The sequence below is a fragment of the Megalopta genalis genome, chromosome 2 (assembly GCF_051020955.1).
Source record: "Megalopta genalis isolate 19385.01 chromosome 2, iyMegGena1_principal, whole genome shotgun sequence".
NCBI lineage: Eukaryota > Metazoa > Arthropoda > Insecta > Hymenoptera > Halictidae > Megalopta > Megalopta genalis.
In genome coordinates this window covers 4,857,751-4,874,464 of record NC_135014.1, presented here as the reverse complement: position 1 = coordinate 4,874,464, position 16,714 = coordinate 4,857,751, and the positions used below count along the sequence as shown (strand labels likewise).

Sequence of the window (16,714 nt, the reverse complement as noted above, 5' to 3'; positions counted from 1 at the left end):
TTGTGGCAAGTACAGTCGTCTTGGAAAGTAAGTTAATGATCAGCATATGCAGGTAGAATAGTAATTATTATATGTTCAATAATGATGCTAAATATTTCAGATATGCATTTTTTTATTCACTTATATCTTCATAATTAAACAAAAATAAATGAAAAATGCATACTTCGTACGCTGTCATAGCATCGGAAAATAAGTTAACGCTTCGAAATTCGTAATAAATATTATATATTTTAGTTAAACTAATAACGAGTGTGGTATCCTTTCGCTTTTATAATGGCTGATTTGGAATACTGCAAATTAATTTTTTAATCACATCTATGCTTATATTTTCCCATTCCGATTTCAACGCGTTTATAAAAATATTTTTGTTTTTTCTTTCACTTTTTGGCACATTTCAGTTTATAATTATTTTAGTTTATAATTATACTCGTAGGAAAGGCCTCATGGTTTAGAAAAGGATTCGATCAAGTATTATTATACATACAAAAATACAATGTATAATATCGTTAACTTACTTGCCGTTATTGAAATATACACGGATAATTGAAAATAAATAGTAATTCGCCAAAGATGCTGCTGAAACGAATGTCAGTCACACTGCTAATGCTTTAGTAGCTACTAATCCTTTTTTTAACAAAAAAATGTCTCGTTACATAGCAACCAAGTGATCGTCTATTTCGCTAAAATTAAACTGTTTAGAGACAGCATTGACTTACTTTCCGATATAAGTTGCAGTTCAATCTGAATACATGTAAAAACACTAAACACTTTAATGTAAAAGTTTGGAGTGAAATAAAATTACTTCCTTAATTTAATGACTACCTTATTTCTTCCAACTTATTGTATGAGTATCGACAAACAAAAGCAGACCCAAAGGACAAGTTCCCATCAAATCTGCTGTGAAATCTGCGTGAAATTTGCGTCAGACGCGTGTGTATTCTCGCGAGTCAAAGTTTCGCCATACCATCCCCTGAGTCGGGCAGGGTTCGAGTTATCCAGGAGCCGATGACTGCCGAGTACATAGACGGTCGAATTCCTAACGACTCCATTCAGAAGTAACTCGATTTGTGGGCGGCATAAAGCGGCAACGTCAAACAGCTTGTTAATCCAGATTAAACGACGCCCGGCCGGGAAACGGCCGTTTCTCGCAAAACCGGCTGCCAATTATTTAGCCGGTCGTTTCTCATGAATTGCTCGTCCACGAGCACCCACCCACCTCAGCTCGCCGTTGGTCCCTGCTTGCATTTCGACAATCCTCTCTCTGTCGTTTCATCGGCGAGCACGACTAACAAATGCCGCAACGAGTCCCTCTCCTCCAACGTTCGCCCTTTTGCTGTCCCTCGTCCTCTCTCTCTCTCTCTCTCTCTCTCTCTCTCTCTCTCTCTCTCTCTCTCTCTCTCTCTCTCTCTCTCGTGCGCCCTTTTTTTCTCGCTACGAACAATAGCCAGGGCTCTCGCTACTTGTCGTTGCTCCTTTCAAAAGAAAACTCCGATCGCGGAAAAAAAATCGAGGAGAAAACGCGCACCGAAACCAGCAGCGCCGATTGATTGGAATTTTGCGGTCGATCGTGATTAATGAGCGCCACCGGGTTCCTCTTTTTCTCTCGGCCCTTTTGTGTTTTATTGTCGGTTTTGTTTTTCTCCCCGTTGGTTCTCCTCTCTCGCTCGCTCTCTTTTTCTCCCGGCCTTTGTGAAGGAGAGGAATTCGAGAGCGGAATTCGTTCGCGACGGAATTCAAAGAGTGTCTGTTTTTCGGTGCATGCGCGTTCGCGGACATGGGAATCCCGGTCCGATTCACGGCGAGGGAGAATGGAGGCCTGGTTCATTGAGAATTAAGGGTCGTATTGATGGGGGATGCCGGCTTGCTAGTGTTTTCGCTGCTACGCGATGGGAGTTTATTGTCGAGAGGTCGTCCGCGTAAGACTGGATCGGGCTGAATGAAAAGGATTCTTGTTATCAAAGCTGGAGAGCTTTTTCTCCTTTGAATGAGCAAGTCGCCGTTAAAGTGGTTCCGAAAGGGGCATTCGGACATGTTTCTTCCTTCGGCGACGGAACTCTTTCTCCGTAGAGACACGCGTTATCGATTTAACCGTTCAATGTGTTTCGGTGGTATCTGCGAGGTATGTATTGTCAACGCTGCTGATGCAATGATGCACAGATTTCTATCGATCTTTTTTTTTTCTAAGCAATTGCACTATTGGATTCTTCACTTGGTTGTACCTAATTATCGAATCGTATCAGGTTCTTGCGGAAGTTCATTCTGCCAACGATTAATTCAGGATAGCTTTTTCATACTTAGAAAATGAATTTTGATTATAGTTTACTAAGTATGTGAAACTTTCTTAGAATTTACGAAGTATAAGAGGATTACGAAAGCAATTGTTGTGATAAATATTGTCTTTTCTACTTTTATATTATTAACGCTCGAACGGCGGACTTAGGATCCATTCGGACCCAGACTAAAAATATTGATATCCGAATGTCAAGTTTCTGACAATTGATTTAAATTTTCACATTTTTCGACAAAACTTATAGAAAAACTAATGTATCCAGCAGGAACATCATAAAAAATATGTTGAAAAAATTGATAAATAAAAAGCTAGTTGTATTTTATCAGAAAGGTCGGCCGTTCGAGGGTTAAAGGAAGAACATCGAGTAAACCGTTAAAATAAGGATGATTTTTGGCAATTGTTTAAAATGTAAAACATTAATGATACTTTTCGTCACTTTTTAAACACATTCTTTGAGACATTTCGAGATACATCAATATTTTTCTCCTTACATTTTATCGACTTTTATTGAAATAATAAATCTTGTTCTCCATGTACCTCTTGGTCGACGGTGTCGACGAGCGGACAGGTATATTTTTTTTCATATTTTTTTTCAATTTTAAGTAGAAAAGTATTTTGTTCATCTTAAAGATAGCGTTGAACAAGATTTTAGCCAGTGATCAACTTCTCTGACGATGCCACGTGGCTTACACATCCCCCCCGATCGACTTATCTTAAAATCTCATTAACCATTACGTTTAGACTTATCATAAGTTTATACTTTTCTACCTTTTGGCGGCGCTGTAAATGTCGGGAAAGTGAAGGAAAAGAAAGGGAAGACACCGGTAAGGCTCAAGCAGTTGCGAAAACATATTTATTTGCTGGCGAGCGCCGGAAGTTACTACCTATTAGTAATAGGTTAACAAATAGTAATAGGTTACTACCTATTACCTATTGTCTATTACCAATTTCCATGTCCCCACATTAAAAACGTACAGAAAAAGAAAAGTTTTATATATAAATCGATGATCTATATTTTCTTATTATGTCTATCTATCAACATGTAAGATTCAAGGAGAGGTATCAATTTGTACATAAAACTATTCTTTTTCTATTTCCGAGGGCATGGGAATTGATACATCTATACTTAATATTTAATATTCTTTCGTTATACAAATGAGAAAAATATACCTCTTCATTTAAAAAAAAAAAAAGGAAGTTAACCTTGAAATTTCGGAAACTACACTATGTACAAAAAAGGTGAATACAAAATCATCTGCCCCCCCCCCCCCTTCTCCCCCTTTTTTTTTTGCATCGAACACTTTTTAATTAGATGCATAATTTAAAAGTTATTTCGGGTGTGAAACTTATCTAACTCGCTCTGCATATCTTCAAATAATTTGAGGTCGTTAGGTCCGTATCGTTTGTACATGCTCGTGTTGCCTAACAAGCGCTTATCGCGAACATTTTTCAAACAACTCAATATTTATAATACGTGAAGAAAATCATTTTCGTGACTCTTTGAATAATTGACTGACAAATTTCCCCAGTCATCGATACATTCTCATACTTATCTATATTTTTCGGACAACATCGGCCGGATGACGGTTGTAAAGAACGAAATAATTTGTTCCATGACGCTAATCATATGTCTTTCAGATATCATTCTCTATCCTCTAACATGTGATCAAGATTCAAATCCATTGGTACAATTAGAAAAAACAGTCATTTCGTTTCGAATACTTTCGTAAGGGGCAATGCACGTATACGAAACTATGCAACACTCGTCCGTCCACATTGATACGCGACGACGATACGATAAGATGACGCGGAACAACGTTAATAAAATTCTCCAATAATTTCGCTAGTAATTATTGTTCGAGAAAAATCAAATTTCCACGGTTGAAACAATTTCGGCGGTTCCCGCAGACTTCCGGTCGCGGCCCATTAATTTCGACAATGCAATCCTCCGTCCGCCCGGCCCCTTTTCCTTTCCAACCATTATTTTTCTCTTCGACATCTTCATGATGGCGCAACCGCTACTCCTCGTAATTGCGACACAATCGTGGCCCGCAGGCATTAACCGCGCACGGCCACCACCATTCACGGGGAACGAACGGTTCTCTGCGAAACCGTCTGGCTCGTGTTCGCCGCTGATACCGCCGAAGCCCGCGATAACAATGGCCCGGAGAAAGGGGAGAAAAAAAATGGTCCGTCGACAAAAATATGTGGATCACTCGAAATCTCCCCGTCCCATATTCCGCGGACGCGCGAGCGTCGCGTCCCGTCGCTGTGGAATTTCGTTCGAGGTATTTTTCGGGTGTCGCCAGTCATCGGGCCGAATATCCCTCCGGTGAATGATCTTGTTTTACTCGGAACGTCGCCATTCAACGGTCTCCGACGCTGACAGTCTAATCATCGACTTTTGCTCGCGCGAAATGCCTGGATTTTCTCCGGTCTATTCGTTTTGACCAGAAAGTGCTCGATGATTACGAAAAATCTGTCGACTTTGACTTCGAACACGAAAGATCTGTCAATTTCGACTTCGAAAGCGGAAAATCGTGTTCACTGTAAAGCTTCGAATAAAACTGACGATTTTATATAATTTAATGTTGTTGGGAAAGTAAAAGAGCAAGCTTGATTCTTCATTACCAACACTAATATTGATAATATACAGTCAGTCAAAAAAGTATCCGAATATTTTTTGAAACACAATAACTTTTTTAAAACTGCATTAAATGATTTGAATTTTTTTTTAGATGAGAGATAGAAGGACTAGTATATTAAACAATGACTAAAATGTTTTCTCTTAATTTTGTTATTACTTGTTATTCTCACTTTTTAAACTGAGCCTATAACGAAAATTTTGAAAATGTCTTTCGTAGATCTCGATAACTTATATGCATGCTGAAGTCTAGTAGACTAATATATTCTATTATTTAAAAATATTCAAGTCAGTTGGTGCAGTTTTAAGAAAATTATTGAGTTTTAAAAGGTGTCGACTTTTTTGACTGACTGTATGCGATTCGGAAGAATAGAAAAGAAGTTACGATAGATAGGATAAATGGAACAATTATATAAAAAAAGGAATGTGTTAGTAATTAATGTAAACCAAGTCCAACTTTTGAAACTGAATAAATAAATAGAAAAAAGAGAAATTATGTAATTTGTAATTTACACATTCAGCAATGCTTATTTTCTGTTTAAAATATAATTATTGTTCGATTTGAATATACTGACACTGGGACAACTTTATTGTGTAGCAATTGATAAATATTTATTGAGAATCGTGCCTGTCAAATTACCATATCTCATTCATAAATAGAATTTTGTTTCGTTAATTGGAAATAGAACAGTAGTGAATTTTCCAAATTTAGTGATAATAGTATAAGAACTTCTTCGTAAAAATATTGAATTTGTTTAAATATATGAAAACTACATATTGTGGTGTTATTTTAATTATGATGATGGTATAACCGGTACAATCGAATAATCGAATTTTATGAGTGAGAAGTGAGAGACGACGTATCGAACGTTTTAACAATAAATAAGAAGTGAGAGCCGATCGACGATTGTTATCTGTGTGTGCAACAATATGCATAGTGCGTGAGATGTGTGTGAATCTCTTAATCTCTTAATTTATTTGATAATAAATTAAGTTGTGACAGTTTTCTTGCTATATTTTCTATTGTGACTGAGATATTTTCACGAACAATTATGATTCTACATAGACTAGGTCTAAGAGAAATAGATTTTAATAGCGAACACATTCATATACATGAAATAAAATAGTATCAAATCTAATTAGTACAAAATGAAAGTATAAAATATAGTATAAAATAAAATTAATTCACACCAAACTCTGGATGAGTCAATGAAAAGTAATTCGCTGCTGTAATAAAGTATGTTCTTGGATGGTTGACGCAACACGTATGTAAACCGCATTTCGAAATTGCAATTGGATTCAATTTGTCTGCGTTGACCGCAGCCCTGCAACCACGGATATTGAGCTATTACCGAAATATTGTCCCCAGAAGCAATATAGAAGATGCTGCAATACCGTTGTCAATGCATTTTATACGGTTGTACTTCTCGTTTCTAAATTGTTACTTTTCAAAGACAGTTTCTAAATGGCGAATACATAAAACACATGTTATAGACATTATGACAATTTTTGCTCAACTTTCTCCCACCCTGTATGGAATGAATTAATCCAAATGCTTGCATCTGCATTTAGTTGTAATTTGTTCTTACGAAAATCTATACATCACTTTAACACATTTTCATTGCCAGGAAGAATGAAACATAATGATTCAGTTATCAATTGTTTTTTGTAGCATTATCCGAAGTAGGCAATGCTGATAGCTACTTTGCTATTACCACGCTAATAAAGTGTTTCATTTCTTTTCTTTTGCGATAAACAATTGCACAATGCTTTTCAGATTGATGCAGTTGCTTCAATCCAATCGTATATATATATATATATATATACGCTAATGATGAACATTATACAATTGTTTAAGTAAGTCTAAGTAATTGTATAGCACAATTTTGATCTTTAATAACAAAATTATACTCAACAATGTCATATAATCCATTCATTGGAACATTGACGATGTTACAAAAATTGCGATACTTAAACGTGCAATCGTTGTAAACTTATGTTGGCGTTAATAAAATAAAATTATGCAAATGGATTAATATTAACAACTTCGACACATTGGAGACGAATTAACAACTACTATGTAGTCATTTTCTGGAACTAAATGTTTATCTTGATGAAATTTAATTCGCGATGCACAATAATTAAACGAAACGAATCTTCGTTTGTTGCTCGAAATATTCACGATGGCGGCGTCCGGAACGCGCGTGGCTCAAGACTTCACCATGACTTTCGTCCAAAGCTACTTTTATCCAACACAAAATAGTCACCTGAATTTGTGTAGCTTTTTTTTCCTTTAGCTGGCTAAAAATTGTCTTGAGACAAAGATCTATCTACGAAAAAGTTTCCAGCTAAAAATGGGAATCATTGTACGGTATCGAAATAAAATAATCCATTATTGAAATAAATTGTAGATATTATAAATTTAAGCAAGAAAAATTGTTTTGTATTTTAAAAGAACAAATGTAAATTCTCCGGATTAGAAACTGTAATTTTTCATGCATTTTTGTTTAAATGGCACAGAAAAAGAATTAATTAATTAAAAATATAAGGCTATTTCTCATAATTTGTTGTAAAGCTCTAAATATAATTCACGATTTTATTCCACGTTATACTCGATTATATAGCGAAGCATAATATCTATTGTATTTCTTATTATTATTTTGTTAACGCTTCGCAAATGACGTTAAATTCGTTCAAGCAGAACATTGTTGATTTCTTTGTTTATTATTCGTTTAGTCATAGCATTAATACTAAAACTACCGAACCGGTGAAGTTAACAGGTTTTAGATTTTTTTCTTCAATATTGTTTAGATTATAAAGACATTTTCATATGATATTATTTAACATACTTATTCATTCTAAGACATGTGTTATGATAAAAATGGAGAAAAGTAGAAATAAATTCAATCTTATATAGTTCTTATAAAGCAACACACGTTAGTAATTTTTAGTGAACTTTCGGTTTCATGTTCATTCTCGGTAAGTCTACCAACAATACAGATGACTTTGGCGGGTTTCTGATAGTTTATTTCACGTTTATTGAAATTATAAAGATACTTTGATAGAAAAAAAGTTGAATTAATTTCTTCAACGAAACACACATTGTCAGTTATAATTTACACTACAATTCTAGGAAACTTCAAATAAATCAAATGTTGCAATTTTTATTCAGCAACGCATACTGGTCACTTATTGCTCGGTAGATTCGATGTTAAATAAATATCTTCGTACAGTGTTCAGAAATTATGCAACGACCTGATAGATATAATCGCGTTTAAATGAAAATTATGCTCCCCGTAAATTGCGCGGCAATGCCGATAGGTGAAGATAAAACGCTGAATAATATCTCGGGCATAATTTCGGGAAAGTTTCGGGGGAAAATTTCAAGCGGTTGCCCGCGGAATGATACGTGTGCGAAGTTGGCAAGTTTAAAAGACTGCTTACGTGCCTGCCTGCCTCCGAAGAACTCGTCGCATGTTTCCTTTATCCTTTTTTCGTTCTTAAGCTCGAGGTTCATTTTAATCTCTCAACTGATAAGCCGGGAGTTTTACCAACGAAGCGATGCCCGCGTTCTTTCATACTATTCCGTAGGAATAAACAACAGCAATATCTTAGAGTGTTTTATCTACCCCCGCGGAGCCTTACTTCGCAACAATCTGTATGCGGCTCCGTTCAAGTTTGTCTAAAAGTCTAGGAAGCATCATTCTTAAGACTGCTATAGCTCTATTTTACGTTAGTCTCCTGAATGTATGCGAGATGTCGACCAACTCTGTTCATCTTGAACATGTTCATCTGTTACACAACTATACATATATTTATACGTTATCGTGAAAAGTAGGATATGTTGTTCAAATGGTTTCGAAGCGGGCATCCGATGGTAACAAAGAATCTCATTTTAATGGTAACAAAAAAGGTCACTTTAATGATTTATTCTAGGTCATCGCCTTTTTTTGCACATAAACGTTTATTTCTTATAGTGTGACATTGTTATTTGCATCAAGACCAATTTAATGATATATAATATCATGACCTTCGGATGACTTTGACAATTAAGAAATGAGTTGAAATTTAAAGAATACAAAAACGGTACAGTCGAACCTGTTATTGTGCGGTTATATTATGCGATTTATTTTGTGCGATTTTTTATACGGTCGCACTAAAACAGATTCGACTGTATAACTTACCATATTTTATTGCAAGTGCTCAAAGTGCCGACCGCTTAGATCGATGCAATTTTGTACACAATAAAAGAATGCTTGGACTGCAATTTTTTTATTGTATTTCGATAGTCTTGTCTTGATGCAAACAACAACATCGCACAATAAGAAATGCACGTTAATGTGCAAAAAAAGTCGAGAAAAAGTCCTTGGGAAAAGTCATTCAAATGACTTTGGTAGAATGATTCTTTGTTACCATCGCGGATGCACCCATCGAAACTATTTAAATATCACTTGTCATTTTTTCATACTTGTCGTAGCATCAGAAATAACTTAGATGTTCATTTTAAGTGAATCACCCTGTATATTATGTAAACGTTTCAGACATTTGGTAATTATTTGACAAAAACGCGCTGAGAGAAATTGCACACAGTGCAAATTGCTTTCACGTATTCAGTGTTGGACAAATATTATTCCAAAAAACGAATAAAATAATAAGAAATAAGTTTAATTATTTTTTATCTAAGTTATTCGTCATTTACACGAATAGCAAATAAATTTAACTTATTCGTTATTTAGAATTGTCGAATAAAAAGATGATGTGTACATTTTTAAGAATATACATATGTGTAGATAGATGTAATGCATAAAAATTATTAGTGATTTTAAACATTTTTTGAATGTAGAAATAGATTCGTTGAAAGTAATCGGTCCAAATAAATTAATTTTCAATTAATTATTTGAAAAAAAAATAGCATAAAAATGTACGTTTTCACCATATCGATAACTGTCGAACCGAAAATCGATCGTTTTGTCAAGTTCGAAAATATTTGCATACAGGACTGTTATTATTTAAATTCATAGTTATGTTACGTGTCGATTATATACATATTTCAGATACCATTGAGCGTAAGACTGTACGAGTGTTTTAACTAAATGAAATGAAGTCTTTGTTTGCCCAGAGTATCTCCATTGTTCTGCAAGAAACAATCGAAGATTGTGTCGAAAGGAACAAGGGGTTGAGTGAACGGGGACCAACTGATTCGAACGTTTAAATTGCTTCCACGATATTGTCTCGGTTGCTTGAAATTCAATTACCCCGATTTTGACTTCTTGAAGCGGTTTAAACTTGTACAGTGGCAGCACTGGAATCGATGATACATACATTCTTACGCAAACGAACAAGTTAGGTTCAGAAGCATTTGTCAGATGTCTTTATGCTTCGATAATATCTATTTAAGATATCTGCACTTTCAACTTTCACTAACGTCGGATCTAGTATTAAATAAACTAATAAACGTCGAATATAATATTTCAGAATTTTCAGTATAATATTAATGCGCTCCACACAGAATTATTAATACTAATGTATATGTATTAAGAAATATTCGCAATTAATAACAATTAATTTTATTCAAATATATGTATTAATAAATATATTCATAATTAATGCAGTTCATAGATAATTCATAACAATCAATGCTATTAATAATACATTAATACTATTGACAATTTTGTGTGCCGTATAAGCAGTAAATATTTTAATATATAATAATATTAACAATAAGCACTATTATAGAAATATTTACTTAATATTTATTAATTCAGTCATAGTACAACAATTAGTTTATGTAAGTACTTACAGCATGTTCGGGTGTGTCGTAAGCAGGGTTGTCAACGCCAGCCATCGTTCTTCTGAAAAATAAACTGCACGTGTAACTGCATTTCTATAATTTCAATAAGAAATGTTTTGTAATCGTTCGCTATCGATACACCTTCTTAATTATCACTCAATTTATAAAATACATCACGTCACGTATAAATAGAGAAAAATCGAAGAAAGAAAACTAAAATGAAAGAAAAGAGTTATACCGTATCTCTTAAATAGCTTTTATTATTTACTCGACCCACTTGATATGTCTCTCATCTTCTATCGACTCATTCTCAAATCATCTACACAAGATTGTCAACAGCATCTGTACCACACCATAGTGAATTCAATGGATTCTTCAAGCCCTAAGATTATCGTCGAGTGCGAACGAACCATAATAGAGTTGATATAACAATCATACTAACAAGGTAATAGATGTCCCGATTAAATTAGTATGCACGACGTTGTGGAATGTCTTCGGGCAAACCGTCTTCGGATGAAAGTGGAAGCATTTCGTCCTCCAAAAACGAACATTTCGAAGAACAGATTCAAAACTGACGATTTTCATTTAATTTTTTACACGATAAAACACTCTGTGTGTGATAAACAAACATTTCTGTTCTAACAAAAGAAACAGACGTACATACTACTGATAATCCTACGAATCGTGTAAATTGTAAATTTGAAATTGAAAAGTCTTTTTCTAATTTTATTTTACAACCTAGATAAAAAAAAAAAGGGAAAAAATTTGGAAAGTGTCATAACGCGTAAATTTTAATCACATGTCGTGTAATCTAATTGAATTTTATCATTTTCGACGATCGTTCATAGAACACGCCTTAATTTTTTGAATTATCCATTTGTAAAACCATGAATACGCATAAACTGTTACTGTGTCCAATTATGCTTGATAAATAATACATTCTCTAGAATTAACATTTAATTTATCGCGATAACAGCTCGTTTGTAACAATATTGAAAACACAAGTATGTTAGTCGATAATGAAACTGCAGAACAAGATAATGCAAACGAAACTTTCACTTTCGCCGACATGTTCAAATGTTCATTGCGATGTCCAATGAGAAGACGATGGATGTAGGTTGCAATTGTGCGTATCAGACGGTGAACGAGCGTCCGAGAGTTACGTTTTCTGACCGAAGCCTATAATTTTTTCTCAACTTTAATTGCATGTTCCGCGTACATAGACGTACACGTGCAATCGTAATATCAGGTTTCCGGGTCGGGGGTTCTTTTTCTAGGCATGCACTCTATGCTATACTGCATCGTGCAAAATGAACGAACATTTTTTATAGAAGCCGATTTCAATTACGCCGTATCGTTCCGTTATTCAATTGTTACCGGGAAATTCGTACCCAGTTATTACCTCGAAAGTTAATCAACGCAACTGCAATTTAAATTGCAACCTCGCATTCAGTTTTCTCAAACATTTAAATGTAAATTTATACTTTACAATCATATAATACGTACACATAAAAGCATTACACAATGAAAACTTGGTATTAATACTGTTGTGCTCAGTTAAAATATCTTATCTACTAAGAGAGTCGCGAAATTTCAGGATACTCAAACATATTTGGAACATCGCATACCTTTTACCTCTTTTAGGCGAAGCTAGAATATCTATATAGTTCGTAGAGTTCTAAATGTGCTATTTTTACAATCAATATTTTATTCTAATGTTAACCCTCACAAGTAATTCTAACAAGAAAAAGAACGTAATAACAAGAACGAAACAGTACACAAGAAAGTGTTTGCGCCGCGCAAACAAGTGTCCCGCTTCAAAGACGATGCTTAATTGAAACGATAGCAGTGTAACAATTTAATCACCGCAGACCGCCGTTCATTATGGTAATGTTTCGATACTGTTTCATCTTCGTTTCGAAATAATTATCGACGGACATTTCAGTGAGTCTCGCAGAGGGCAAAGCCACTTCGAACGTGCCACAAATAAAGTTTTGACTGCGACATTAGCTCCGCCATTATCGAATCGATCATTTTACGAAATTTTTCACGATTGTCAGTCGCCGTTCAAGAATGTTTTAACCCTTGGTATAGGAAAATTCGCATACGTGCTTTATCGCGAACTGTTAACACCATTCGGGCTGCAGCAGCTCTGCGGGCAGGACGTTTTATTTATCTTCACACACCGCGCGTTATCCTTGCCACGAGACTGTTTTACGATTACGCAAACGTGACACATGGTCCAAACTGAGTTCACGGATATTTGTTGACTTTGCTTTAACCGGATAATTGTTTTACGACGTCAATTATCTCCGATCGTGCTTCTGTTTCCGATCATTTTAACGAAATCGGAATTACTTTTGCGATCTTTACTGTTAGGGACTTCGAAATACTATTTATTTATTTATTCATTTATTCTAGCTTTGTGTGGAAAGAATTAACTTCACACATAATTATTTATTTTGACTTTGATTCGATCCTTCTGTTAAGGATATTCGAAACTAGTATTTTTATTTATTGATCCAGCTTTAAGTCTAAAAGATATAAGATTTATTACTTCGGTAAGCGTCGATAAAATCTAACGAAAAAAATGTTCGTATCTTCAAATAGCTAAGAATGTGTATATAAGAAAGGACGAAAAGTTTCATCAATGTTTTACATTATACAAAAATTTCCGGAAATCATGCTTATTTCAACTACCATGATCGTGTGTGTGTGTGTGTGTGTGTGTGTGTGTATAATACGAATATAATATAAAAAGCAGATATTTCTTTTGCTATATACTTTAATTTTATTCGCCACTGAAATGGTTAAAATAATAATCCGAGGAGAAAACGATTAAATCACTGTTTCGAAATTACAAATTCATAATTGCGAATCGTAAATCAAGAAACAATCAAATACCAACTTACTTCGTGTGCTCCTTCACACGTTTCATGAAAGTAACAAATTTTAGAAGTTCCAATTACATACTGCCTGACCAAGAAGATCCCTTCCCGAAGAAAATTCGTCAAACTCTAAACAATTTCCATGATTGAATTGAAACCCGATTAAAATGAATATGCTACTTACCAGAGATGGTTGCCGAAATTTCAAGAAACTTGAGCGATCAAAGCACGGTGATCCACACAGGTGGCATCGTGCAAGATTCGATCCGCTCGCGCGTCGTAGCTGAAGAACACTGTAGCGCGACATAGCCTCATAGCTGCTGCTCCTTGAATTTTCAGGGTGCTCGTTAAGGCGGCAGGCAAATGTGACTGAAATTTCCGCGGGGATGCTTAATTATAGCACACGCCCGACCCCAGCAGATTGCCTCGTTAATTAATTCGCGTCCGTTACATTTCCTCTTCTTTTCCACAGTGATGCTGTTAATTAACCGGGCCGACACCAAGACGTCTCTTAATTGGTATGTCTCGGTAATGTACGTTCAACGCCCGTTTTTCTAAGAGAATTCTTAATTGTTCTGCCGATTTGTTGTCACACTGTCCAAGAAAACACATATCTCAAATTCGGTTACGTTTTCCCGCCGCTTCGCACGGCGCCATCTTGTCTTGCTGGAGCGTCTTCAACCTCACTCCTGGATTCCTCCTTTTTTTCATTGTTTCTTGACAAGTTTAATATCTTGCGGTCAATTTCACTAATTTCATTAGAAGCGTCTTTATTCGCAATTTTAAAATCAACTCGTGGACAAATTTTCGATTCTCTGCGCATCTCGATATGCTTAAGTTCTTTTCTTTCATAATTTGCAAGTTGTCTCGATGATTTATTATTCGACTGTTATTTCGTTAAATCTCTTTGAATGAATAAATATATAGGGTGTTTATTTTATCCTGCACATTGAAATATCTTCGTTATTTTTGCTGATATAAAAGCATGTGCCAGGACAACTTTTCTTTGATGTTTTATCCTAATTATTAAAATATCGGCTACATATAAACAATAAGTTAAGAAAAAAAGTTAAGAAATTTTTAATTTTCAAGACATGGTTGTTTTGAGTAAAATTTGATATTTTAACAAATATATGTCTTATTAAATTAAAAATACATATTATAGTGAAACAAATAATACATTGTTTATAATAAAGTTAATATTTTCATGAACACAAGTCAAATCTTTATCCTGTGTTAACTATGTTAACTATGTTACTACATCTAAGAATATGCATCTGCGTGTGTTTTCTTAAAGTGTATTTAATATTTGTGATTAAAGCAATGTAAATAATTCTTTGAATTATACATATGTTTTCTCTCTTGTGACTGATTTCAATTTTTAATGAAGAAACAAACGCGAGAATAAATGGCTGTTTAATATCTACTTTCCTTTTGCTCATCGATTAAAAAATTCCTAATGCTATCAAGTTTTATCTACTTCTTAAATTAGTATATTAGGTAATCGGACTTCGCGTTCGACAAACCACTAATTTCCATCGAAATGAAACACCGATGACACAACAGCGATCGATGAAGACAATCTAGGTCACGCAAACTGGCTTCTCAAAGAATTTGACTATTGTTCATTATTACTATTTACCATTTATGGTTCCGATGATCCTTGATATTACGATTTAATTCAAAACTATAATTAAATTAATTAATAATACTGTCACTTATAACGTTATTAAGAAATAAATTGTGCGGTCTTTTTGTGTTTTCGAAAAAGCTTTCACGAAACTACAACCTGCAACACAGTAACTTCAAATTGTTCATTTATATTTTCACTGACACAGTGAAAATAGTTTTGAAGAAGACTATGTAAGGATGAGGATCGCAAGAGCACAATCGATTATTATTCTTTACACTGTTCTAAATCAACAACAGGTCAGATCGCATTGTAAACACGCTAGGTTGATGCACAGAGAATGTTGTCATTTTCTCTGCCCACTTTTCAATGTCCTGTACATAATATTTAGTACGTTATTTATTTAATAAGGCGTACTTTGTACTGACGCAAATAATACGACAACTTCAGACTAAGAAACTTGCAATAAATAATAAAATGTATATAATGAGTTATATAAGTAATAAGTAATATAATTTTTTCTTGTCGACTAAACATACAGATGATGAAATTTATAAACACTTATGTATAATGATAATATTCTAGCAATTTACTAAAAATTAAAAAACCGTGGAAGTCTTTCAAATCTATTTTCATAACAAATCGTAAACAAAGCATCAAGTTTATAGATCTGTCGATCAAATTTGTAATGATTCTTAAAGAAAATATTTCTTCCAATTCACGCTAATTTTAGATAGTTCACAATTATTATGAATTGATGTAGAAAAAATTACAAATTAATTTTGTAAATTGTAATGACATTTTTTAAGTACACGAACCGGTTGAAATTTTGATCATAATCTATCGTTTTCTTTACTATGAAACAATGTAACAATGTAACGATATAGACCTAACGTTGTCTCGAAACTGCATCGAGACTACGCGAGAGACTTCTCGAGACGGCTCGAGACTGCTCGAGACTGCTCGGGACTGCGCTGGATTTTATACTGAACACACTAGTTGCGTCCGACTAACTAAAGACAGCAACTGGCAACGTTGACAGTCTGATCAAGGCCATTCGCATAAGCGTGTACAACTATCGACACTTTCAGTAAAATAGTAAACCACGTGATTAACATTTCTAAATTCTGATGTTTGCAGTGGGGAGACTTTTATCTGTGTGCACAAAACGCCGTACACATTATAAATGCTCCATTGAGCAAAATATAATTCTCTTTCTTAAAATAATTCCATTGCTTTGGAACTCCTGTTATGTAAACAATATGCAAAGAAATCTAAAACGAGACAAATATACGTGTAAAGCTATTTTGAAGATTCTAATTTTGTAAGTGAAGTCACGCGATATGTATATTATTTATAATTATATACATAATTAAATGTATAGAATTATACGTATATTATATGTATTATTTAGAATTATATTTTTTTATATTTAAACAATGAATATTATTGTCACGTAGACCTAATTTGG

At 34.4% G+C, this 16,714-nt stretch overlaps 1 protein-coding gene across 1 annotated transcript in view; it reads right to left on the bottom strand.

Annotated features, from left to right (window-relative positions):
• Oatp26F (Organic anion transporting polypeptide 26F) overlaps window positions 1-14,777 on the bottom strand; it is a 79,050-nt gene extending 64,273 nt beyond the window's left edge. Inside the window, exons 1-2 of the mRNA XM_033483622.2 lie at window positions 13,798-14,777; window positions 10,735-10,786 (exon numbers count right to left, since the gene is read on the bottom strand). Coding sequence (XP_033339513.1) covers window positions 10,735-10,779 — 45 coding nt within the window. The 5' untranslated portion in view covers window positions 10,780-10,786; window positions 13,798-14,777. The remainder of the gene's footprint in view (window positions 1-10,734; window positions 10,787-13,797) is intronic.
• Window positions 14,778-16,714: the final 1,937 nt, after the last annotated feature.